Below are 27,244 nucleotides of genomic sequence, written 5' to 3' on the forward strand. Positions count from 1 at the left end.
CTAATATTTTTTCACCTCCATTTTCTGAGCCGGGCGGCACGGTGGTGCAGTGGTCAGCACTGTCACCTCACAGCCGGCTCCAGCACAGGATCTTTCTGTGTGGAGTCTGCATGTTCTCCCTGGTCCTGTGTGGGTTCTCTCTGGTACTCCAGCTTCCTCCCACAGTCCAAAGACATCAAGAGAGGACGAGGCAGATTGATACTCTAAATTGACCGTAGGTGTGGCTGTGAGTGTGAATGGTTGTCTGTCTCTATGTGTTGGCCCTGTGATGGACTGGCGACCTGTCCAGGGTGAACCCCGCCTACATTTCATCTGCTTCATATCTTAATAAGCACTGAGTCTGAACTTCTTCATTACGTGCGTTGCCATCTTGGATCCTGTGAAATGGAGCATTCATTGTTCTTATTTGGCTAACAGAGGACACCTGTGTTCAACTGACATACACGAGTGGTACTGACTGTCATTTCCTCCACACTGTTAGTGTGTCTTTATCACAATGTACCCAAGTTCTCTCTGAACATTGAGTGAGTATTTCATTGCTAGCAGTTTCAGAGATGTTCACAGCCTGTCGTCAGAGACAGCAGGCAGAGCAAGGTTCACTGTCACTCTCTCACGCAGTCACTTTCTTTGACGTAGATATACACGCGTGCACGCACACACACACACACACACACACACACACACACACACACACACTGCCTTGAGTCAATAACCTAGAGGCTCATTTCAGTCACTCATTTCCTTGGAGACAGGACTGGGAATTTGACAAAACATCTGCTATGATACTCTGTGGTGCAGACGGGGTGATTCATCAACAAATGTTGCAACATCCAAAAAAAATATCAGCACTGATGCATACACATCGTAAATAACACACTTTTAGGGGGTAAATTCAGAGTTACAAAAAAAGGTTAAGTAAAAACTCCTTGCATCATAAGAGGAGCTACATGAGCTAGAAAGCTAAACCTGCTCTTTCTTTTCTCACTTCCCTTTTCTGCCACCGTCAGATTTGTAGGTGACCTTCCTCATTTCCAGTAACACACCCTGTTGTGGTGTCATACTATCCTTAACTGACTCATACCTTTGTTTTGTGTACTGTATCTACCTGCAATGGAAAGGGAAATTGTCATTATTTGGGCGGTGACTTTTGAGATGGTAAAGAATATTTAACACTTTCTAATACCCCCAATAGAACACATCACCTGCTTGGATGAGCAACACAACATCAGTGAGGGGAATATCAATGGCAATGGTAAGTTCAACTGAACGCATGTCAGAGTAATGTGTGTGTGTGTGTGTATCTGCTGTTTTGGATTATAGAGTATACTTAATTCAATTAGTTTGTCACCTGTTCACACAAAAAGGAAAGTTAAGGTGAGAGCAGGTGGATTCAGCAGAGAGTGAGGAAACTTTGTATGATGCAAGTCTGGCTGAGTTCTCAGGTGATGACAAGGAACAAAAGTACGTTGGTTGTTTTTTATTTTTTTAATTTCTTCACTCCAACAAGTTCTGTCTACATCTGTTATAAGGAAAGAAAATCCTCCAATGAAAGGGACGATTGGTTGATTGAAAATCTTTCAAACAGGCTGCAATCTTGTTTTTTCTGCCAAAAGGGAGGCGATGAGTAAGCGAGGAAACCAAAGTCGTGATTTTTGTCGTGTTCATTTCTCGTTTAAAACGTTCCTACCTTTACCATCTACGTCCAGACAGGTTGGCACACACAGTCTCACTCCTGACTCATACCGTAGCTAAGCACAAACAAAACAAAGCAGATCAAACTTGGGTGTGGAACCAACTAGATAATGGAGTGAGACTGGGACACACCTTGTACCAGTCCTCCATTCATAGAGTGAGACTCTATTTGATATCGTGCCAATTTGTGAAAAGATAATGGACAAACCTCTCTGACGACTCAAAGGGATTTTCAGTGGCTTATTAATATTGTCCACTAAGGATTTTTTGCAGTATTTCAACATTATGTGTATATTTACAGACAAAAAAAATATTACTATGACATTTTTATGTTTTTGCTCTGGTGTTAGATTATGTTGCTGGTGAGTTTTGAGAGGATTTCTGATTGAAGAATCTGATTCTTGTTTTCATTTTCAAGTCAATCTAACTGGTATTGTTTCATCTCAAATGATGATCGGGGTAAGGGGTTACTTTTCTGAAGCAGCATTCACGTTTTCACTGATGAATGTACACAATGCTGGCGTGACTTCGGTGTTTTATGGTGTTATTTTCATATATCCATTTAAGGCCCCCCCCCCCCCAAAAAACACCATGAAATATTTTCACACGCTTTTGTTCAACTCTAAGCGGCATAATTCATCATAGAATTTTACATAAACTTTGCCTCATGGTATATTACTGTTTAAAATGTGCAAAAAGCTACAAAATAAGTGCAATATATTTAAATGAAAATAGTTCCATCATGTATGAGGCAAGGCAAGGCAAGGCAAGGCAATTTTATTTGTATAGCCCGTTTTCACTAACAGTTTGTCTCAAAGGGCTTCACATGGCATCATAACAACATCCTCTGCCCTTAGACCCTCACATCGACTGAGGAAAAACTCCATAGAAAACCCTTTTAACAGGGAAAAATCTGAGAAACCTCAGGGTGAGCAACAGAGGAGGGATCCCTCACCCAGGACGGACAGACGTGCAGTAGATGTTGTTACAGACAAGAAAACAGTTTACAATACAAAATGTGGGAAACACAGAAATGTTAACAGCTGAAGAAGGAAGCTTCTGGTAGGGGAGGCAGGGAGAGCAAGCCAGCTTGATGGGGGACTGGATGGCAGACTGGTTCATGGAAGGGGAGCGCAGGCCAGTGTAACAGTAGGGAATAAGAGGGGGGGGGGGGGGGGGCGATGCAGGCGGCGGTTGGGGCTCTGGTGGATCTGTGGAAACACAGAGAGACTGCGAGACACCAAGGCCAAACTACAAAGTGCAACAAGTAGTGGTAGTGACAGTTCCAAAAATGTGCGGGGAGGAGAGGAGGAGAGAGGGGGAGAGGAGAGGAGAGGAGGGAAGGGCTCCATGTAACCTGATGTGTCCCCCAGCAGTCTAAGCCTGTAGCAGCATAGCTATCAATGGTTCAGAGCTACCTGAACCAGTCCTAACTGAAGGCTCTGTCACAGAGGAAGGTCTTAAGCCTGGACTTAAACGTAGTTAAAGTGTCTGCCTCTCTGACCCATGGAGAGAGCTGGTTCCACAGTAGAGGAGCCCGGTAACTAAAGGCTCTACCTCCCAGTCTGTTTTTATTGATACTGGGAATCACTAAAAGACCTGCATTCTGGGAGCGGAGTGCTCTGGTGGGACAGTAGGGACTAATGAGCTCTTTCAAATAGGATGGAGCTTTATCATTGAGAGCCTTATAAGTTAGCAGAAGGACTTTGAAGTCGATTCTAGATCCTACAGGAAGCCAGTGGAGAGAAGCTAAAGTGGGAGAGATGTGTTCTCGCTTCTTAACTCCCGTCAAAACCCTCGCTGCAGCGTTCTGGACCAGCTGGAGACTCTTTAGAGAGTATTTAGGACATCCTGACAGGAGAGAGTTGCAGTAGTCCAGCCGAGAAGTGATGAATGCATGCACCAGTTTTTCAGCATCACTCTGGGAAAGGATATTCCTAATCTTAGCGATACTTCGCAGATGGAAGAAGGCGGTCCTAGTCACATGCTTTATGTGGGAGCTGAAGGAAAGGTCCTGGTCAAAAATGACTCCAAGGTTCCTTGCAGTTGTACTCGCAGTTAGGGTGATGCCATCTAGAGTAGAGATCCGATTCAAGAGTGTGTCCCTGTGGTATTTAGGTCCAAAAATGATTACCTCAGTTTTATCTGAATTGAGCATTAAGAAGTTAGAAGACATCCAGGATTTAATGTCTTTCAGGCAGTCTTGCAGATGAGTAAGCTGTCTTGTGTCGTCTGGCTCCATCGACAAGTAAAGTTGTGTGTCATCTGCATAACAGTGGAAGTTGATCGAGTGCTTCCGGATTATGTCACCTAATGGGAGCATTTAAAGAGTGAAGAGAATCGGTCCTAAAACTGAACCCTGTGGTACACCATATGTAACTCTGCTATACTCAGAATGGTCATTATTAACATTAACAAACTGAAACCTGTCAGATAAGTAGGACTTAAACCATTTTAGGGCAGTTCCTTTAATCCCAATGTCATGGTCTAGTCTCTGTAGCAGGATGCTGTATGACAGAATATTTTTAGGACCCCTTTTCTAAATGGGGATTATACACAATACAGGAGCCCTAGATGGTGAATAAACTTTAGGAAACTGTGTTTTGTGCTCTACTCGTTAATCTATATGTACTGGATTAAATACATTGTCATATGCGACACGTAGGGGGCAGTAGAGGGTCAAAATAACTAAACTAAACCAATGAGGTGATTAGCTTGTGTTCTACCAGCGCATCGTTGTTGCACATTAAAAGTAAATCACAGAAATGAGCTTTTTATGCGAACAAGAAGTAACATGTTCCTAATATCTGGAATAACATGCTGTGAAATAATGCTGACTCTTCAGAGCCTCAGTGAGTGAATTTGAAATCCTTAATAATCATCACTTCAACAAACACGTGTTTGACGAGTGTCTGCTGTCATTCCACGCTTTCTAGTAACACGGATAACATTAACTGTACTTTTTTTCCCCCCAAAGTTAAGATAAAAAAGAGAAAGTGAAGAAATTAGCCGAAAATCCACACCGTTTCTTTGCTGTCTGTCTAAATGACACGCAGGAGGGAAACGGGAACTAAGAGATAAAATGGCTGTTTCATACATTCAAGATTCAAACGCTTTTTTAAAAAAAATAATCGAAACACGTCAAAAAAAATCCCATAAATAGAGGCTGTAAAATATGCCTGGAATACTGTGCTCTGCTCTGCTCTATTGGAATTGCGCAAGCCTATATATATTGCATAAATATTTTGTAATTTTATTGGTCTTATATAAACTTGGTACGAGTGACTGTAGTCCTCCCTGACCAGCAGCGGCAGTAGCAGCGTAGTAGTAGGGGTGTGATGTAACTACCAGCTCACCTGTGAATCAGGTACAAGGCTCTCAGCTAACGGAGGCTCCTCCCCGCGGCCAGCAGCTCTGCTCGGGCTCCAACTCTCCGTGCCTCCAGACTGCTGGAACTGCCACGACGCAACAACCTGACTCTCCTTCCATTGTGTCCGGACCTTTCCCCCCCTCTTCCTCCCAATATGAGTCACGTCGTATCTGAAAACGCTTTTCTGTCCGCTTTACAGCCCAACACCTCGGTCACCACTTATGGACTCCCGTCTGATGTCCAGCTCGGGAGCGCCGGTGCCGCCGCAGACGAGATGGCCCGAGCGCGGCGCGTGCAGCAGCAGGTCCAGATGAGGCTGGCGGAGAAGTCCACACTTCCGCGTGTGAATGGCTCGGCCTCCCACTACGCCATGTCAGGTAAACATCCTCAGGTGTCCTTCCACAGTCTCACCTGCTCGCTTCCAGCTGCTGTTAGGTTTGACAGGAACGGAGGTGGAATTATCGCCTCACCCAGGTAAACGCACGTATATAAAATTGCAGCTTCATCTGATCCGGTCATTGTTGTGAACCTGTCCCGCCATAAGAAGTGAAATTACTGTAACTGTATTAAATTCATGTGGTTTGATCTGGCCCTCGTGATAGTTGACACTTTATTCTGAAATCCCACGTTACAGTGATGAGCCGTTGTCAGAAATCAGGTTTCCCTGTTTGATTCACTCCCATTACTAGGATTATAGAGGTTTTATTTCTAGATTAATTGCATTACTACTTAGTATTTCTGGACTGTTCCATAATAATAATAATAATAATAATAATAATAATAATAATGTTTTGCTTCAGTTTTGACTGATCTGTCTATCCAAACCTAATTTTTCACCAGTTTTGTGTGATAAATTAAAATTCCCTGTCAAAGGTGTTGCTGAATCATTTTTCTTTTGATTGATTTCAAGCTATTGATGCACCAGAATAGAAGCCATGGATCTTATTGGCCAGTATTCCACATGTTGACAACCACAGGCCTATCAGCAAATAAGAGGCTGTTCACAGATGGCAGTGGCCCATGTTTGGTATTGATATGAAAAGACTCTCAAGTAAAGAGTTAATCTTGATTGTTTTTGTGACACACACACACACACACACACACACACACACACAAGTAACAGAAGCAAAAACACAGTATCAACATCAGCTAAATCATTATTTTAAACATCCAGTTTCGGCCCATCTTTACAATCGGCATATCGCTGTTAGTCCCAAAGTGACTTAGATCAGCGGAGTTTACTCGACTTTGCACCATCAGTGCACCTGATGTGTGTGGATTTTTGTGAACTCGTCCTGGTTACATTCCTCCTCGTCAGCTCATCAGAGAATGTGTCCACTCAGCTGCTGTGCAGGTTGGTTGCAGACCAACCTGAGCTGAAGCTTCGTGCAGTAGCAGCAGCGGCGGGGCGACAGTGTTCAGTGTACCTGCACATGAGAGAGAGTGTTAATGTGTAACAGGCCCCAACAAGCGCTGCTTTCATAAATTTCTCTATTAGCGGTCTGAGGTGAAGCCTTCCTGTGTGGGATTGGGTTTCGTGTCTGAGTCAGCTTCAGGAGGTGACAGATACCTGGAGATGACGGTGACGAGAATGCCGTGAGAACCAGCTGTTGTCTAGAACCTTGAAAGATGTCACATTGTCAAGCAGACCACGCCAGGGTGGGATGGCTACATAAGCACTATTGTCTGGACACGGCCTGTGCACTTGCATGCACAAGGACGTTCCTCCACATCCTATAATTCTTTGTATTCAACCAAATTACAGAGCAGCGTGACCTCTGGTTATTGTTTATATGACCTCCCTGCATTCTGGGTTCTGGGATGGCAGCAGAAGATCTTTTGCGTACCCCGGAAGCACCAATAATACCGGCTCTAAGAGCTCGCTACAATCTATGCTCCAGTTTTTGGCAGTGGCACCTTTAACATGTCTGCTAAATGACTCACTGTCTTCTACTTGTCTTCTTGAAAGGCTCTTAGGTCAAATATGCTCCTGGTGTTGATTGTGATGCTTTCTACTTTTATCTCAGTGCTCTGCCCCGGGTTTTACCGGGAATAGCAAACACAAGGTCTCATGTTGTTGACACGTTAGAACTTTCCTCTCATGAAACCTGTAGAGGAGGGAGCACAAGAGGGAATGCAGCCATTTCAGCGGTTGTGGCTTTAGAGAGGCCCATTAGCCATGTATGAGCTTGGAGACGGTTCACATGCAAAATTGCAAGGAACGCCTCCTACTTTTGTGTCTGAATGCTTCCTGAAACAGTGAGAAAGAGAAAATGTGTGCATTGGGTGTGAATTTTCAGTTGGTTTTGCAGATGTTATTTTTGTGCTGTGAAGTCAGCGAAGACTGTGGCTCTCAGGTGCACTGGGCGTTGCCGGGGTTGGGTTGGGCCATGCCAGTCAGTCATCCCCCTCCTAACCAACTGGTTTGGTGGGTCTATTCAAATGAAGTGTGAAGGCTGCTCATGCATCCTCTCCCTCGCGTCACTGTAAAACCCAGAACAAAGTTATGACATGAACTAATACCTTTTTAAATTTGTATGACTTTTTCTAGAGATTATTTTGTTTTGCACTTTTAATTGCAGTTAAAATCTTTGCTGAAAAACCCTGAAAAAGTCATGAAATTTGAAAGTTGCATATTTTGAAGAAATAAGAAATAATCCAGAAAATGTCAGAAAAGTTAGGCAAATTTGCCTCAAAGATACTTGAATATTACAGTATGTGCGGTTCGGTTTCCTTAGAGTTGTGCAAAAGTCGTGGGAATTCATTGGTTAAAAATGTGAATGAACATCTGCAGCAGCCTGACTTGGCACTGCCATCCAGTCTGTCAGATCAAAGTATCTGTACATCGGCTGCTTTTCACTTTTATACCGTTACGTTCTCCAGGCAATGAATTCAAATGACTTGATTGCTTCCCTTCGGCTCTGATAATATATCAACCCGCCAGTTGACATTTTTGCCTTTTAGCGAAATGTCTCCACAACTGTTGGATGATTTTCATGACTGGATTCAGCCGATCGATGCCCTCCAAATGAATCACCTTGTTGATCTCCTGACTGGAGCGCCAGCGTGAGGTCAGACCTGTGACACATGCAATACTTTGGGTAATGACTAAACACCTTAGAATAGTTAATAGATGTGTCAGAAAAGATAGATTCACTTAACCTCTGTAATTCTTTTTCCTCTTGAAGGATCATGAATCCATGTTTTATGCCTGAGGGCTATACCAAGATGCTGCTAGGCAGCTGTTCCATGTTAATCTCTGCTTGTTTAGACATGATGTTTTTGAGAAAGCATCAAATACCTCTTCAAAAAAGTATGTATGTACTTCATTCCATTGTAAATTCTTTTCGTTGTATGTCATTCATATGGAAGAACAGCTTCAGCTGTGAATTCAGCGACGAAGGATGCTGACATTATACGTTTATCGATTTTAGAGGTGCGGGTGAACTTTTTTTCACATTACTTACTGTTAGTATTGAATCACACTTAAGAATCAGTATTGTGCTCCCAGCTCCAGTATTTAGTCCTAGTTGCCAACGTTTAATTCCTCAGTAAAAATCAACAACAACCAAAAACTAAAAGGGATGTTTTGTGCACGATGAGAAATTGTCAGTTGACCCAGATATTTGAGTGGCGGCAGCCTGCTTTTGAACACGTTACTGCCAGATTGCGATCACACTCGCCATTCTGGTCCATCAGAATTCTGGAACATGGCGTGTTGAGAACGCCAAGCAAGTGTTTTTGTGTGCCAGCTCAGAGAGGAGAGATGGGTGTGCATGTGTGCGTGCGTCTTGAGTTGGTACAGAAGGACGCCTGCTGCCTTTAATGCAAATCAGTCTCGGAAATTAATGAGGCCTCGTTATGTCCATCATGATTTAATCTACGAGGCCTTGAGCAGCGCAGTCATCTTTCGATAACACAAAGAAACTGAGTTGTGTGATTTATATGAGGGTTTCTAAGACTGATGATACAAGAAGTACCGAGATTCTGAATTACAATTGTGATTTTTCTTTGCTTTTTATTTGCTAGATTGTAGGAAAAAATTGCTCACACTCCTCTGGGGACTATAGGCTGAAATTAAAAAAGCATTTATTAACATCCTAAAACCTGGACTCCATTTTAAAGAAACAAATAAATAGTGCAATAAAATAAAAATACATACTGATCATCAATTTAACTTAAACTTTGTCTGGCAATCAGATTTTAGTCTCAGTGCAGTGTTTTAGAAATAGAAATACATATTCATGAATATTTAAAAAATGTGAATAAGATAGTTCAGTGAAGTATAGGAGCTAAATTAGTGTGTGTGTGTGTGTGTGTGTGTGTGTGTGTGTACTCCTAAAAGTACCCAGGTGTATTTCTTTCTAAGATTGTTGTAACACCAGCAAAGGCCAGACTTGTTGATGTTTTGTTCAGTTTTATGTTCAGTTGATACAGCTGACAGTCCTTTCCCTTTTGCTGTCCATGTTTTTGTATTATACATGAAATCAGCAACAATCAGTCAGTGCTTTTGGGAATCGTCATCACACATTTGCACGAGATTTGTCTGATGACTTCACATCTACTGAAAAGAGGCTCGTCACCTTCTCTGTCCAGACTTGACTCACCTTGAGTCTGCTGTGAGAATAGAGACGTGAAGAAAATCCTTCGCTATAAAAGGTGGAAACATTCATTAACATATGCAATGCTTCGCTAAACAGGAACAATGCAAAGAAGTGTGTGTGTGTGTGTGTGTGTGTGTGTGTGTATGTGTGTGTGTGTGTGTGTTTGTGTGTGTGAGACAGAGGGGGAGAGAGAGCAAAAGGCTTCCAGTAATCTTTGTGTTTGTACTGCCTCGACCTGTTTGGAAACACTTCTGCACACACACACACACACTAACACACACACACACACACATACACACACAAATGAAATCCCCCTGTGGCTGAGAGAGAAGTGACTCATATAGACTGGGTGCTTGTTCTTTCAGGAATATATCAAGAAGGACTTTGAAACTTCTTTTTCTGCATGTTTTCACATTCAGTTTTGGTCGTTGAAGCTTCTCTGTTAGATCCGAAGGTCCAGCCCTTTTAAAATCATTCAAGCTGGACATTGAAAGGCAAGTGTATTTGTACCCAGCAGAGAGCTGTGCAGGTGTTTGACTGGCATCGATATGATAGTTTGTTGTAGAGGGTGGTTCAACTCCTGTGAGGCAGACTGATGATCACCTGGTTTTCCAGTCGTTGTTGTTGTTGTTTTTTTAACTGTAATTCACTTTGTTTCCTATTTCTTCTTCAAAAAATTGCTTTGTCTCTAGTTTAGTACATTTGCGGCTAGTTTTTAGACGGGTTCTTGTTCTTGGGGCCCATGTAGGCTTAGCCCCTCTCTTCTTCTTTTTTGACCTGACTCTTTTAACCTTGAATAAATTGACATCATTGGTTAAATTAACCTAATTTTCTTTAAGTGTGCCCTCATTTATGTTGCCAGGTTACCGCCTTAACTGTTGTTCTATTTCTTTGCTTCCCTCCAGACTACGGTGGCTCTTCAACGATGAAATATCAGACCTATAATCCAACTTTCAGCTCAAAGTCCTCCTACATGTACTCAGGCTCCAGAACACTGGTGAGTACAGCTTCATTAGCTCATGATGTCAGCATGTGTTCACACACTTTATAGAAATAGACCTGAGCGTCTAATGTGTTATCTAGAAGACCTGCTGCTGGTCCACCCAGGATGCAGCATGTGTGATATTTCACAGTCCACTGTGATGAGATCAGTTCAGGGTTTTCAAGTCCACCCTCCAGATTCCTCTCTTTTAGTCAATTCAACAAGAAGTCTCTGGCTTTGTGCTGAATTTGTAACCAGAACTTTAAACATACCAACATCAGCACCGTTAGAAGTTGCATGTTAAACATGTCGTCCAGTGTGGCTTTATTTCATCTCAGAGGGAGACAATAAAGCTCTCGTCTCTTTAGAATCCTGAGGTCAAGACCTTTGCTTCTCTGGTAGTCACATCCTCATGATTATGTTTAGAAATCGCTGCTGTCAGTGACTCAGAACACATCCGCCCACTCACACACCAGAATATCATGACCTCGTCTTTCGGTTGAAACACGCTTTCTCCATCTGCAGGGTCCACGCATATCTGGAAGGTCAGGCTTCAGCTGCCAGTCTGCGGGCCCAGACATGGCCCAGCTCCAAAGAATCAGTGTTAGCGGCGGGGGATTTGGAGGTGGTGGTTTCTCTGGCGGCGGCGGCGGCGGTGGTGGTGGTTTTTACCGTGAAGACATACGCATGGGAAGCTACCAAGCAGGCAATAGAAACCAGAAACGAATGGACATGGAGACCGCCTCCCTGCATGGAATGCGACCACAGTCAATGCTGGTGAATCCCTGGATAGCCGATGGCAGCGATGCCATCAGCATGGTCTCCGACCGGGACGCCACCTTAAACCGCCAGTACACACAGAGCACCATGAATGGCTACACCAGCCAAGTGAGACAAGGAAGCACCATGAACTATCAGGCCCCCATGTGCCGATCTCTCAGTGGCACTCTCACCCGTGGCGGCGGGATGGGTGCAGGAGAGACGGAGATTGTCCAGCAGCAGCACTCCTTCAAAGGCCCAGCCTACCGCACCATCAACAGGATTAACAACCGGAACCGGATGAGCATGGGATCTATGTCTGGGTCCCTGCAGCGCCAGATGTCGTCAGCCGGGAGCAGCTATGGTGGAGGAGTGGACAGAGTGGACAGAGGGTTCATTGGGGGCACCATGTCCCGTGCGATGTCCATTAAGAGCATGCACAGTGTGGGCAGGGGCGCTGACATCTTCAACGGACAGATAGAGATGGGAGCCAGCATGGGCAACCTCAGCGGGTGAGACATTGAGTGCATTTATAATAACTGAGAGCTCTAGAATATGATATGTGGCATTGAAGTATGACTGAGTTTTAAAATATTGATACTGTCAGTAGGAATGAATGACTGAGATTAACACACCGATATCTTTTCAATTGATTAAAGCAGCACTAATTAATGTAGATTAATAAAAGGCCTCGCCCTTTGAATAGGTCATGATGCAACTGCGTTAAACTAAAGTTTGTCATACCTCTTCTGATAATCAGTGACGAAGGGAATGTGATACACCATTGTGATGGTGGCACAGCCGTCATGTGATGTGAATGTTTCCCTCACAGCTGAGGATTCTGAACTGGCTCCATAGTGGAAGGACTGGTTTTGGGTGTGGCAGCTGAATTTTAGGCCTTGCATTTCACACATCCCACAGAGTGTGGTTCGTGGGTTTGCAGACCACTGACTGAGTGATTTAGTTGAAATTCAACAAACTAAACATTGCAATCTAAAAAAACAAATAATCATTGAATAATTAGATATAATAAAATGCATATTTTGTGCTACCACACACAGGGTAATCATTTAAATGTTTTGAATTCTTAAGTTCATTTTTTTGCATCTGCTCCTTCACTAGGATCAACGGTTTGGACATGCCCACAGCTGTGCAGTACCTGAGAGAGCCTGACCCAGACCTGCAGGTCCTGGGTGCTGCTTACATTCAACATGAGTGTTACAATGACAACGAAGCCAAAACTGAGGTACTTGTGGTTCGAATTCCTCAGGGTCTTTTCGTTGCGTTTCCTCGTTTAGAAATTAAGTAATAAAAATAGTTTTCTGTTAAACACATTTGGATGTTTCTCCTTTATGGTGAGACAACTGCAGCAGTGCTTCCATTCTGGTGGTTTTCTAAATTTTACTCATTTTGTACCACAGCTGTAAACACATCTGCACCCAGTGTTGAGTGTCAAATGGCTGATATGCTGCATAAAAAATTGACAGTTCGGTCACCATGTTTGACCCCCTGTTTTTAGACTATGTTCTTTTTTCCTGTTGAGTCATGAGAGTTTAATCCTATCTCAGAAATCTTGTTGGATCCAAATTATTTTAAGGAGAAATCCAGCATTAGAGGATGTAATAAACGATTTGTGGTTATAGAATCTGCGCAAAAATGTCTCGAGATGAAAAATTGTGTTTTTTATTAGGTGTTGACGGCTTCCCAAAGCCATAAAAAAAGAGCTGTTTTATTAGACAGAGCCAAGCAAGACTTGTTTATTATATAGCACATTCGAACAATGTTACATAAACCTTAAAAACAAATGATAGCTGTGTTTTGAAAAAAAGCTACATTCCAATAAAGGTTTACCCCCTTCACTCATCTCTGCTATGCTAAGATAGCCAGCTGCAGGGAGCTCTTCTGAGAGCAGACTTGAGAGGGAGTTTTCCTTCTGTAATTCTTTGTTTATATGTAAACACTCTTTGTTTGCAGTTGCCAATTGAGTTAATGTGACAGCAATGTATGCTAATGGTTCAAAAACCCGGAGTTATACCAATTTTCACAAACACACACAGATTTTTGTACAAAAAAACCTGTCCCCCCCCCGAATTAATGATGCAGTCAGCTTCCATCCAGGGATCAACAAGGGTTACTAAAACTTTACTTAAAAATAAAGTATAATATAAGTAAGTAATAAGTATTATATAAAAATAAGTATTTTTCCACTCCTCTCTCCCCCTCCGAAGGTGCGTCGCTGCAAGGGCATCAGCGAGCTGGTGAATCTGTTCAACTCTGAAAATCAGGAAGTGCAGCGTTACGCCACCGGTGCCACGCGTAACCTCATCTATGAGAACATGGACAACAAGGTGACCCTGATCGAGGAGGGCGGCATCCCCGAGCTGGTCAAAGCTCTTAAGGAGCAGGACGACGAGCTTCGCAAAAACATCACTGGTAGGAAATTCCAGCCATTAAAACGAGAACATGACGCAACTTGCAGCGTTGATCTCAGGTGGCGTTTGAATGCTACATGACCTTGGCTGTGTGTGCTCGCCAAGCCAGCGTGTACTTGAAAATCTCGAGTGAACTGTGGCCTTTGAAATTAAGTTATGTGTGTTATTCCGCACAACAAACAGGAGGAGTTGTAATCAGACACTTGAACAAGAATCCAAAGATCATCACTTTTTACTGGAACCATAATATTGTTTGAAAAAAGGGACAGTAACAGAAACAACTCTCTCTCTCTCTCTCTCTCTCTCTCTCTCTCTCTCTCTGTCCGTGTTATTTTAGTCTTCTTTGCTTTACTGTCTGGTCTCACAATCGCTGTAGTTACTCTGACAAGTTCATCTGGTGCCCCACTCCCAATACTATGCTATCAGCTATCAGAGTTTATCTCAAACTGTCAAAGGTATATGTTGCAAGTGTACAGTGTAAGTGTGATGTGTCAGAGTACATAGACTGAGAGGGTGGAGCTGTGATGAGGTGCAAAGGGAGTGTGTGGGAGTTGTCTGGGCCTGTCCACTAACAGTGTATCAGCCGCGCCCTTCCATCAGGGAGAGCCTGGTCTCTTTTTCTTTGAAGCGTCTATAACTTGATTTGTTTTTGCAGAACTCCAGGAGTTGTGCCTGTAGGGGCGTGACAAAATATTGCTACAGCAGTAGAGCACAGTACTTTTGCCTTTGTGCCATTTTTGGATGCACCTGTGCCAAATATTGACACCGAAACCAAAGCAGCTGACATTATTAATTGATTCTTCCCTCACAAACATGAAAAGTTTACGATCTGAGTTTAAGGTTCTTTGTAATTCTCCAACAGCACCATGAATATCTGCATACTTCCTACATTTTGCCCTTTCACAGTTATTTGTTTCATACAGTTACGCGGATGTCGGGATATCCTGGGGATGAATTGTCTTGCAATATGTTGATTATCGTTGTATTTCAGTGTCATGATTGTTATTGTGAGAAGATTATTGTGATTATATCGTAATATATGTAACATTGTTAGTTACTGTGTGATTCTTTGGGAAAGTGAATCATATTCCTGTCAGATTCTGGCTCTGAGACTTAAGTTGCCTGCATCGCACCGCTGTCACACAGAACTGTTCCACCGGCCAAGGAACTAGTGGCTTCACTGCTATTTGTGCCTCTCAATTCTGCAACCTACTTAAAAAACAACAACTCATGTTTGCACCCAATCTTACAACAAATAACATACATAAATACATTGATTTACGTGCCCGTAGGAGTTTTAGGTCTTTTTCCTTTGAACTGGTTATATTGTGTTGTGTAAGTGTAAGTCAAGTCAATTTTATTTGTATAGCGCCAAATCACAACAAAATGTATCTCATGACACTTGGCATGTAGAGTAGGTTTAGCATCACACTCCTTCAATGAAGTTACACTAAGCTACATTCCAGCTGGTTGTTCTGTAATTTGCCTGTTTTACATGAGACTGATATCAATCATCTCATCTAACTAAGCAATGAAAAATTAAGTGTGATCGCACTGACACTTCTGTGTGTGTGTGCGTGTGCGTGTGTGTGTGTGTGTGTGTGTGCGTGTGCGTGTGTTTGTGCTCAGGTATCTTGTGGAACCTTTCATCTAAAGACAACCTGAAGGAGAAACTGGCCAGAGAGATACTCCCTGAGCTGACTGATAAGATCCTCATCCCTCTGTCAGCCAGCGACGAGGGCATCCACCAGTCTCCGTCCGAGGCAGATATCTTCTACAACACCACAGGATGTCTCAGGTGGGCCCCGCTCACCTGAATTCTCTTAGTTCATTTGTCGTTCAAAGTTCCTGGTCGAACTTTGTGAGACGTAGCTCTTAACTTTCTCTTGCTTTGTTCAGAAATCTGAGCTCTGTGAATGAGAAGACTCGTCAGCAGATGAGAGAAACACATGGACTGGTGGACTCTTTGGTGGACTACATCAAGGCCTCGCAAGAGGAAAACAAGGCAGAGGACAAGGTGAGATGAGCTGGAGCTGCGACTCCTGCTCATACCGATTTTCCTTCACTGTTTGTATTCTTTAGCCCATGTGTGTTTGTATTTTAGGGGGTGGAAAATGCAGTGTGTGTCCTGAGGAACCTTTCCTACCAGCTCTACAGTGAGATGCCTCCGTCCTCTCTGCTCCGCCTGGAGGGACCGAGCAGAGCTCATGATACAGGGGCCGGTGATGCCATCGGCTGCTTTACACCACAAAGCAGGAAAGCCAAAAATGTACGCGCACACACCAGATGAACTGATCAGGATTTCTTCTCTGTGTGAGTCACTGGATGTGAATCAGTCGTCTTGAATGTTTCTTCTTCTGACAGAGCAAGAACCAGGACCTCGCTACTTTCTCAGAGGTTGCCCGAGTGCCGAAGGGGGTGGAGTGGCTGTGGCACCCTCAGATTGTGGGGGTCTACAACCGTGTGCTGCATCAGTGTGAGATCAACTCCACCACCCGTGAGGCAGCTGCTGGAGCGCTGCAGAACATCACCGCTGGAGACAAGAGGGTCAGCACCAAGCTGCACATTCATCAAAGCACTCAACTGAAATCACCTCAGATTGTCTCATATTCATTGTCTCTCTCCCCCCCCCCCAAAAAAAATCCTGTAGTGGCCGTCAGTGCTCAGCCGGGTGGCTCTGGACCAGGAACGCATGCTGCCGGTCATACTGGACCTCCTGCGAACCAGCAATGACCTGGAGCTGCGTTCCCTCACAGGCTTCCTCCGAAATCTCTCTCGTCATGCCAAGGACAAGAATGACATGGGTGTGTTTTAAATTTCTTCACTCTGTTAACCTGTAATGTATTTATTTTACTGGGAGACAGTATCTCTAATATGAAATCAAAAAAAGCCCCACTATTGTGATTATATGAAGAAACTTTCTTTATTTTAGCACCAGTGAATTTAAAGCACTGACATATTTGACTATTAAATCCATTTTCCTGAATTTGTGTGGTTTCTACTCCACCATAATAAATCTTCAGTGGTTAAAAAAAGTTGCGCAAGTTAGAGTTCAGAAATACAGAGAGGCAATTTAATATTACAAAAGAACCAGATAGTATAATTCAAATTAATTCATTTACATTTATGATGTAAGAAAATGTATTCTTGCAGAGAGGAGAATTAACTGATAAGAGATAAATCTGAGAGGGCTGCATGGCTCGGGGGTAGCATGGCTGTCTAGCAACAGAAGGGTCGATCCTCACTTCCCCCAGTGACCATGTCAAAGTGTCCTTGAGCAAGATACTGAACCCCCAATTGCTCCTGGCAACCTTTCCAGGATGAAGCCCAGCTCTCGCACTGTCAGCTGGGTTAGGCTTCAGCCCCCCGTGCCACATAAGCAGTCTAGAAAATGGATGGATGGATAAGTCTGACAAGTTGCTTTTTCAATTTTATTCTCTACTTGGCTCCTTTTAGCTCCTCTGGTCCTTGAGTTCTCTTCCACAACATCACAGTCTTTGGGCTTTTCACACTTTGAGAGGAACCTTGAGAGGGTTGTGTGTGAAAAGCCAAATGAGGGCAGATGTGAAACGTCTATATCAGGCCATATTAAACGTTCCTCAAGTCCTTCGTCTTTCACAACACTCAAATTAAACATTAACTAACGCTCAGTTGATAAATCACATCACCTGTGTGAATGTGAAGGGTTTACTGAAGAAACTGGCAACTCAGTGTGTAAATCATTTTAACCGCAGTCGAAAGTATTACGTGTTATAAATCATGAATATACCTCTATGCAGCCACAAAAGTGGTGAACAACCTGGTGACCAAGCTGCCCGTCGACGGACACCAGAAGGAGCCCTCCAGCGACGTGGTGATCAACATCTGTGGTGTTCTCAACAACCTGGTGACCAGCAGCTCCTTGGCTGCCAGAGACATCGCCTACTTTGATGGCCTTTCCAAACTGGTGGCCATCAAGAATTCCCATGACAGCAGGTGAGCGGTGTTTCATTTCTGAACCCTGATATTTCACTCTGCAGTGTGCAAAGATGAATCCTATCATCTCACAAGAGGTTATAAGTAACAAGCGTTAACCTTGGCTGAATGTCTGTCTTTGTTCCAGCCCTGCAAAGATGAAAGCAGCCAAAGCAGCATCCACAGTTCTCAGCAACATGTTTCAGTACAAGAAACTGCACAAAGAATACAAAGCGGTAGGAGACAAGTTGATTTTTATGTAACTTAAAATGTGGTGGGAAACTGAATCATGTATCAAAGATACAACAGAAGCATGATATTGAGGTTGTTGGGGTGGATAGTGGATATGTACCAAATATTTGGCAATGGACTGATACTGATACATTTCTAGTTGTGACCAATATCTGACCGATTGTGTGCTGATATTATCACGCATCCTTACAAGATACAGAATGAATCTCAAAAAGAAAAACTAAACTAAATCTAAACAGTCACAAGAGAAATACGGGAACTTCCTTGACGCTTGACCAATAAACCTCCGTTGAACATGATTGAACCTTGAAAGACCAAGTGGCACTGCAGGACAGTTCTTGTCTATTATCGGACTACACCTGTGCTTTAGTGCAAAATTCAGACAAATCCAAAAGTCTCTTGACTAAGCTGAACAAGAACAACTTCTTGAATTCTACTTGTCAAATGCCACAAAGAATTGGTGCCCCACCCACTTCATATTTAGGTGTGTGAATGTGGGGTGGGGGGTGATTTATAGACATTGTCAGTTGTCATTGTCAAGGAAAAACAACAGGGCCTGTAAATACCTCAAAGTTTCTTTAGTAGACATGTAATGTGTGTGTGTGTGTGTGTGTGTGTGTGTGTGTGTGTTATAAGCAGTGAAAGTGACAGAGGTTTTTTGTGTTTTTGCATGTTGGGAATGACATTCCACATTCTCTGGAATTCTCTCGTTGGTTGAATAGCACCTGTTTGAAAACTATATATCTTTGCATGTTGACACTGTACCTCTTTCAACACACACATACATACGCGCGCACGCACACACACACAGTCATGCATCTCCTCAGCCTGGGCAGGACTGGGTAGGTTTTACTGTCTTGTACAGATTATGACCTGCCCCTCCCAAGGGTGCGGTGTGTAGTTTATATCCTTATGAACAAGTCCCGACAGAGCAAAAAAATACCTTAACGCTTGTCCTACATGCAGTTTGAAATGTGATAAACTTGCAGCGCTGTGCATGATAACAAAAATGTAAGTCTTTACGCATTAAGGCGGGAATAAGCCTGTGCTTCTTCAGTTGCAAGATCACCTGAGATCTAATTGAGAGAGCTGTTATTCAAGTAGAATTCCTGTTTGACCAAATCGTTTTCATTCAGCCGCCTCTTGTCTGTGCTCAGTGTTTACACATGCACATTGGAACATTCCTTTTCAACACTTTCTCTCACGCAGAAAACAGCTGCTCCACTTTTATTTCTCCCCCGTTTTTAATATAATCCTTCTTACTCCTTTTTATTTTGCTTGTGTTACAGAAAGGATTTACCAGACCGGATTTTGCAGATTTAACGATCTAAAATAAAGGTAGCAGGAGATGACGTCTCTACCGGAAACCTTTGGAATAGTTTTGATATGCCAGGCCAAGAAAATGGGACATGCAAGTGATGGAGGGTCTAACAATGGAAACGGACTTCCTGTGTGTTTTGAAACTCGATGGACATCAGCGCATTGCCAAAACGTTGATAGAGGAGCGTGCACCTTCACCACTGTCTCTTTGTAGATATTCTTGTGTGGATTCAGGGATTTCCTTTCTGTCACAAACGTAACCAGATGAAACTGATGCTATTTTATTTTTCTGTTGTGTTCAAAATAATGTAAAACTGCTGATGGACATTATTGCGGAGACTTCGTGTCTTTACTTTTGTCACTGTTACACCTCACTCACTGCACGTACGCAAACGAATGTGGTACCGACATGACATGTTTTAAAAATGTTCCATTCTATTTTAAATCAAATGTAAAGTTTTATAATCTGTAGCTGTCATTTTTTATGCAATTTTTGGACAGGTAAGAGTCACAGGAATGTTTTTTTTTTTTTTAATGAGTGAAATTATGAGGTGGTTAGTAGAAATACAGATCACTACAGTCTGAATGTTAATAGGGTGATATGTTCTTGCTGCCAATGTTCCTTTTTGTATGTAGTTTTGTGCTTTTCAAACCATCCAAATCTGTCTTGCTGTACAAAGATTTAACAAGCAGTCATAACTGTTTCTGTTGTAATATATGTAGGGGGTGTGTGTGTGCCTGTGTGTGTGCGTGTGAAACACAGGGATGAGAGATTCTTTCTTCAGCTAAAATGTCATGTTGCATATTTTACGTCTTTGTGTTTATATATGGTCAATTGCATAATTTAAGACCTTTTTAGATTTAATATCCCAAAAATCATTGAATGCAATTAAGTGCTCTCTGGTGTATTAATGACCTCGTGTTTCTGTGTGCATATAGTTAAAAACACTGTCTTTTTTTGCTTTTTGTGTCGTTTTTTACAGGCAGATGTATCATCTGAATTGTGTCAGTTAATAAAGAGATTATCTTGAAATGTCCCTTGGTGTGCGTGTTGCTGTGTTGGTTTCCGACTGACACAGAGTTTGTGAAATGTCAACCACTCCCTGTTTACATATTTGCTCCTGCTCAGACAGGAACGATACCAGACCTTCCCTGCTACACCCTTATTTAGGCTCTTATTTCACTGCAGGTAACCATGAAGACAGAGAATTAACTACTTCTTCTGCCAAACTGCTTTCTTAGCATGATTGCATGTTGTCAAGAGTGTTCATGTCACAGAGAGACCACACCTGTAGAGAAACGTCAGCAAATGTGACTGCTGTCACACGCGCCTGCTACTTTAGATGGCGCCAGGGTTCTGGGTTGAATTGGACATAAAAATTCTGTCACGTGTATTTTTTTTTAATTCTCTATTTCCCAAATTTACTGTCAGCTGAAAACAAAATGCTGCAAAGGCAGCATTCCTTCATCTAATCTAATGCTACTCTGCCCTCTGCTGGGCATTAATGGCATCTTTGACAAACACAATTATTACAGATCTTATTAAATATAATACAGTACAAAAATATTTACACATTAAACAGTCTTTTGTGAGCAACAGTAGCAAAAAGTTTTGATTTCAATAACAATATAAAAATATTTAGCAACACATAAATATGAAGTAAAGCTAATAGGGACATTGGTGTACGAGTTGGTTGGTCCTCAGCCTGGAAGAGTCAATGGATCAAAGGTTGTCCTCAGCGACCAGGCAGTAGAAGTCTGTGCGCACTCCATAGCTGTGGTCAGACACGCTGCCGTCTGAGGGTCTAGGCTGAGTGACGGGAGCAGCAGGGAGAACCGGGGCTCTACTGGTCATGGCTTTATACGCAGGGAGACGGACGCCTGCAACAGGAAGTTGAAAGAGATTTCATTCATTCCGAACATGAATTAAAGCATCTGAACTCAGTTTAAGATGAAACTGTGACATGGCGCATTTTGGTTTTGATTATCACATGATCTCGAAAATGAAAAGCACCCAGAGCTACAGATTTTTAGTTTCAGCTCTTCCAGGTTTTAAGTAAAAATTCCTCAACAGTCAGATGGATTTCCACGGAATTTCATTCTTCCCTTCAAATGAATCCCTGGTGATCCCTTAATAATTCATTTAAGGCCCTCATCTGGTGAGAAATATTCGAGGCACCATTAGGACTGCAGCAGTAACACGCTGTTCTCCAGTGAGAGTTTGGCATAAAAAAACTGTTACCTCCTGGGTCTATTTACTACCTACTGGTCCATGTCATGTCCTATCATGCGGTAGGATTTCCAAGTAGGGAAGTTAAAGATTAACTTGTCAGTGTTTGTTGATTCAAACTAGGTCAAGTATAGTAGGTTTCAACTGTAAACCTTTTTATTGCTACCACTCCAACTGCGCCACCTGTAATTCTCCAGTGAGCTGAAAGAAATATGAGAAAACAATTTTATTTTGATAAATCTGGATGAGTATCACACTTTTTGATGAGGAGCATTCTGTTCATGTTGGATCCTGATGAGACACAAAAATAATCACCACTAACAAAGGATTCATCTGCTTTTCAAGGCTTGTGCTTTGTTTGATTGTCTGACTGTTAACATGATTACAAAAAAACTAAAAGTCCCAGAACTATGGAGGTGTGCAGCAAACCCACCACCATGATGAAATTGCAATTAAGATTTCATTTATTTTTTTCCTTTCGCCATCCTGGAGAGATTTGCTCTACAGAGCATAGAAGAGAGGACATAACTTGAGTACTTGAGGGCTTTTTTTTTCTTACCCAGGTCTCCATCGGGGTCCGTGTCTGAGCGGCAGTCCAGGTAATCAGGTTCAAGGGTCAGCATGGGGTCTTTGTCATCCTGCAGGATAGTCTGAGGGTCCCCTGCAGACTCGCTGTGGAAGACGACCCTGCGGGGCATGGCTAGGGCCAGCTCCTTCCAGAAGACTGAAGAAGGAGTCTGTGGACATAAAACAACAGTGAATTGAGATATTATCATGTTACTTCTCACCTCCACCTACAGCATTATTTTTTTTTAAATGCTAAAAAGTAGTCAACGTGCTGTGGGAGGGGCAGAGAATGGGGGGCGGATCTGGCCAGAGAAAAACAGAGAGCAACTCAGAATGGGCATTCTGAGGTGGAGGACTGTGGCCAGAATCCTGTGAAGCACACATTTGTCTGTCAGTCTGATGCCCTGGTTCAGCCCCAGTGACAGGCTGCCCCCCTCCCACCAGCATTTGGACCAGAATCAATCAGCCACACTGGCCTTGGGCTGAAAATAGTGGTGTGTGGTTTTAGTTACTCTTCAATTATGTTTAAACCGCTAAACCCTTTGTTACATGTGCTGTATTATTTACTATACATCTCTAATTCAGATGCATTTACTTTGAAAACCATCCAGTGATATAAAACTCAATATGTACTTGAACTATGGGAACATTCTGTGTATTTTCTGAGATTTCTGTCTGTGCAGTTTTATCAGGTCGGCGTAAACAGGTTTCTGTCGGAGATATGATGTCACAGACTTGATGCGCTCATCGGTATTCAGCCATCAGTAAGTCATTAGTCCCATGTAGCAGTTGTTCATATTTTTCTTTGCTGCTTAATATGCATGTTGGATTAACGACTTAGGACCTACTAAATAGAGAGCAAGTTTTCAGGGCTTTAGAGGAATTGCTGAGCATCACATTCAGGTAAAACAAAAGCCCAGTTAGCTACTCTGCACTCTATGGACAGTCAGTTTTTGTTTTTTATTAGTCACCAAAATCTGATCAAAGCACAGAGGATATCCTGCTGCAAGCCTGCTCTGACATGGTGCCCTCCCTCGTGCGAGTACTATTTGAGGATCTTACCACAGAATTGTGCTTCCAGGTGAGGATGGTGAGACAGTGCTGGTGCTCGCTCAGCAGCTGCTTGATCTCAGGCCTCATTCGTTTGGACTGACCCTCCAACAGGATGAGGATGGGCTGCTGGCACAGCTCCAACAAGCGCTTGAGTCCCTGCCTGAGGACACACACAGCTTGTGTCATCATGGGAAATAAGACACCTCACGACAGCAAACCAAACTTCAAATTGTTTCTGCAGTTGTTCATTATTAATCATTCTGTGCATCAGAGATAGTCTGACCTGAAGTTGTTGGAGCACCAATCCTGCTCCAGGTAGGCATGAGAAAGCAAGACGATCAGACGCCGGGAGCGACTTATGTTCATTAGCAGCTCTGCGGATGGCTCTAGGGACACACAATAACGTTGTGCACCGTTACTCAGACAGGCATGGGAGCCTCAAAATCCTAAATTGTGAATTAGCAGTTTAAAGATGTACTGCAAAATTAGGAACTGAAATAATGAGAACAAACAGGAAGCTGACGAGTTTGAATACGAGCGTACCTGAACCCGGAAGGATGTCGTTGTCATTCAAATGCACCTTGTATGCGTTTTTACTCTCCAGGTGAGGTTTGAGAATAAAGTTGACAAATTTCCTGTCGTAGTCGTTGTTCACATAGGAGACGTAGGCGTCATATAATTTGCCATCTGAGGACACAGAGCAGAGGACTTAACAACCGTACACACGAGAACAGAAAACTGACATCACTGCAGCAGAAGTCTCACCACTCAGCTCGTACTCTCCGTAAGAGTTCTTGAACCACAGTTTGATGTTCAGGTGACACTTGGAGTAGAAGAGAGCAGCTCCACCCAGGAGGAGGAGGAGGACGAAGGCTGCAGTGACAGCAGCCGTGTGATTCACACTGCCTGGGTGCACAGAGAGAACATCAAGTACCAGTAAATATTGTAAACATTCCGGTATTAGATTAGTTTACAAGTTAGGTAATACTGTCTAGTAGTTAACTACTACACTTGGTACACAAGGTTTACAATTTTATGGAATTTGATCTTTTTAACATTCTGTGCATAGCATGCAGACTTTAAGAGTTGATGTATATTTGTTTTAGAAGCACAAGCCAAATATACTTGATTTCAATTTTGTCAAGAATATCAATGTGAACTCAAAGCTTTCCCTTTATTCTCGTCTTTTTTTCTGTGTGTTGATACAGCAGGTGTCTTACTTGAATCCTCTAGGCTGAAGTCAGACGAAACATTCCTCACTGAGCAGCTGTACATCCCGAAGTCTTCCAGCTCCCTGAGGGTGATCACCAGCTGACTGCTGACCATCAGCTGGTCGCTGGCCGGAGACCTAACAAGTAGAGCAGACAACTCAATCTGAAATTCTCTCCCGTCAAACATGACAGGAAAGGTGGATGGCTAATGTTTGGAATGCTTCACATTACCACGAGGAGGTATTCTGCTGGGTATGGTTGCTGACAGGTTGGCCGTCTTTCCTCCACTGCAGTGTGCCGTCACACTGCTTGTCATTTTGGTCCCAGAGAAGGAGAACGGTGCAGTTCAGCTTCACAACAGATCCCACTTTCTCCCTGAGTTGGGTGAGGCCTCCACTTGGTTTGAATTCTGGGGCTTTGGTGCACTGAGACTCTGCGTAAAGACATACCACTGTTATCTTTGTCCACTCCTGACAATGGAGGCCTTCATGCTGCAGGGCAGTAGGGAGGGAAACTGAAACCAAATGCCTTCTTGCAGGTGTAGGCAATCTGTTCAACTAGCCCACTCCCGCATGAACTCTACATCGAGACAAATAAAAGCCTGCTGCAACAGCCGCACAATTACAGTATCAAGTTCCAGTTTTAATACTCACCCTTTACAACCAGACGCACTGTGAATGAAGCTGTACTGTTGCCCTGCTGCAGACAGGTGTAATTCCCTTGATCCTCCAAACTGAGGCCAACAAACTCCAGGTAGGCTTTCCCCCTCTGGGTGTCAAGCGGCTGACAGTCCTTCAGCCAGGACAGCTCGGTCTGGGGGGCGTTTTGGGGCTGAACATCACCCAGAGGACAGGTGAGTCGATATGGAGGTCCCCGCTGTCCCAGGTAGAGCACCTGCTCCTTAAAGCTGCCCCAATCCACACAAGTCTGGGCTACAAATACGTATGGAGACAAATCAGGGGACAGTCTTTGTCCGTGCTGATCTGATACTTCACCAAATGATGTTTTTCTCAAATGTTTATGGCAGCATGAGATCAAGGTTTAGAAACTTGGTCATGATTGAAATAGAAAACACTAGATTTTACAAATATACTAAAAACAAACAAACAAACAAAAAACCTAATTTGAAGCAGATATATTATGGCCAAAACAAGTTCAGGAACAGACAATGCAGGCTACAGCCTGAGTATGAAGTCTGTCTGGATACAGATGAGTTAAGATGGGAAGGTCCATCAAGGTTCTTCTTTTCAGACATTAAACACTGTTGATTGGGATAAGACACTAGTCTCAGTTTAAAAAATCATGTTAAATCTGGTCAGGACAACATTCGACAGATTCTGGTCCTGGACCTGTTCTTCAAGATCTTCCGCGCATGCAACCAAAACCCACGAATAACCTGCAAAATTTGGTTCGTTTTGTTTCCTCCTCTGACATATCTTTGACCGATATGTTTTCATCACATTTTGTAACTATTTCTCAAACAAAACGCTCACGCATCAGGGTCCGAAGTCCTCACCTGGCCCCGACGTTGCCAGGCAACAGCACGTGACGACACAGATACCGAAAACTCTGACCACTTCACCTGGAAATTATTTACCTACCAAAAGTATTTTTTTTAATAGAAAATATGTTCAAAAACTATCCAAAGTGAAACAAGGCCAAACGATGTGAAGGGAAGTAAACTCGAGATTAATTTCTAGTAACATCCTTACCGACAGCGAGGGAGGAGCTGAGACCGAAACACATCAAGGCGAGAGCGAACACCGTCACAGCCATGAGCCGCAGTCCTCCTTCGGTCTTGAGAGGCTTTGGTGAAGATTGTTCGCGTAAACATACAAGCTCACGAGTTCGTTTGTTAGGGTTTAGTTCCAGTTAATTTGAGGCACAAAGTTGACTGCGCAGCACCTGACAGACCTGAAAGTCTTCTCTCATAGGTTTTGCGTCATCACGTGACGCGCAAACCTGCTTTCACCTGTGAAACCAGGGAGGAGACGAAGAACTGAAAGCATAACATCTCTAGTAACCTGTCAGATACTGACAACAGGTTAAAATCGCAGTTGTAATCCTTTATGATGAAGGCAAAACAAGAAAATGTCTGTCCAGCCTGTTTAGATCTTTCAGCGTTTGATAAAAACGTTAAACAGTTTTATATTTGTGGCGAATAAAATAATCTATTATGAGTTTTAAGATGAATTATGAGCCATTAATTAGACAACATTTGAACTTTTTAATCTAGGGGATGCACTGGTCTCAGCATCTGTCACATTATTAGCTTTTCCAAATGTTTTGGCAATGAACGAAAATATTACTCTCACAAATGGAAGTTTGTGTTTTGGGTTTTTTTTTTTTTAGTATGTGGAAAATGTGAATACCACAGAAACTTATTTGATACAGATATCGACATCTGTAAATGCTGTCCTTCGACCGTAACAGAATGTTAAAATTTGTGTTTGAATCAACCACTTTGAGCGCCCTTTTTTTAAACCTCAGTAACGTTAATGGCTTCTCTAAAGGCCTGAGTCACCAGGTAACCACCTGTAATGCAGCTGCAGCTCGGACGTAAACAGCTGTGGAAGTGATTGAAAAAGCCCAGACATAAAGGTTTAATTCACTGGAGCAAAGTATGTGTTTAGTTTCAAAATGTGTTACGCCCAAAGAAGTCTTGCCTTGATTTGTTGGTGTTCACATTACAGATAAATAAAATAATTAGTCCTTATTGACACTTTGATGTCACTTCAGCTGAGGATATGAGCCTCTAGAACCTCAGGTGAGGCCCCTGACAGATCTTCAGTCCAACCTTTATCAATTATCACTCACA

The 27,244-nt window shown here is 42.9% G+C and overlaps 2 protein-coding genes across 3 annotated transcripts; one reads left to right on the plus strand and one right to left on the minus strand.

The window, feature by feature from the left end:
• The first annotated feature begins 1,102 nt into the window (after positions 1–1,102).
• On the plus strand, positions 1,103–20,404 carry pkp3a (plakophilin 3a). Of its 2 annotated transcripts, XM_086209192.1 has the most exons (14): positions 1,103–1,252; positions 5,262–5,439; positions 10,572–10,663; positions 11,174–11,919; positions 12,530–12,653; positions 13,636–13,840; positions 15,469–15,637; positions 15,739–15,856; positions 15,944–16,108; positions 16,204–16,386; positions 16,490–16,643; positions 17,619–17,814; positions 17,942–18,029; positions 19,335–20,404. In XM_086209192.1, the coding sequence occupies exons 1-14, from the start codon at positions 1,211–1,213 to the stop codon at positions 19,374–19,376; spliced, it is 2,502 nt and encodes an 833-aa protein (XP_086065318.1). In that variant the 5' UTR covers positions 1,103–1,210; the 3' UTR covers positions 19,377–20,404. The 2 variants fall into 2 exon arrangements, with proteins under 2 accessions (XP_086065318.1, XP_086065317.1); XM_086209191.1 differs by lacking the exon at positions 1,103–1,252 and having other exon boundaries at positions 5,055–5,439.
• Positions 20,043–26,349, minus strand: sigirr (single immunoglobulin and toll-interleukin 1 receptor (TIR) domain). Its single transcript, XM_086209193.1, has 10 exons — positions 26,139–26,349; positions 25,080–25,358; positions 24,658–24,859; positions 24,436–24,563; positions 23,981–24,121; positions 23,759–23,902; positions 23,499–23,601; positions 23,225–23,375; positions 22,155–22,332; positions 20,043–21,246 (listed from the first exon to the last, which is right to left on the minus strand). Exons 1-10 carry the CDS (start codon positions 26,200–26,202, stop codon positions 21,089–21,091), a joined length of 1,548 nt encoding a protein of 515 aa, XP_086065319.1. The 5' UTR covers positions 26,203–26,349; the 3' UTR covers positions 20,043–21,088.
• Positions 26,350–27,244: the final 895 nt, after the last annotated feature.

Source organism: Aulostomus chinensis, chromosome 7 (genome assembly GCF_037954235.1).
Source record: "Aulostomus chinensis isolate RoL2024-O1b breed Wild chromosome 7, RoL_Achi_v1.0, whole genome shotgun sequence".
Classification (NCBI taxonomy): Eukaryota; Metazoa; Chordata; class Actinopteri; order Syngnathiformes; family Aulostomidae; genus Aulostomus; species Aulostomus chinensis.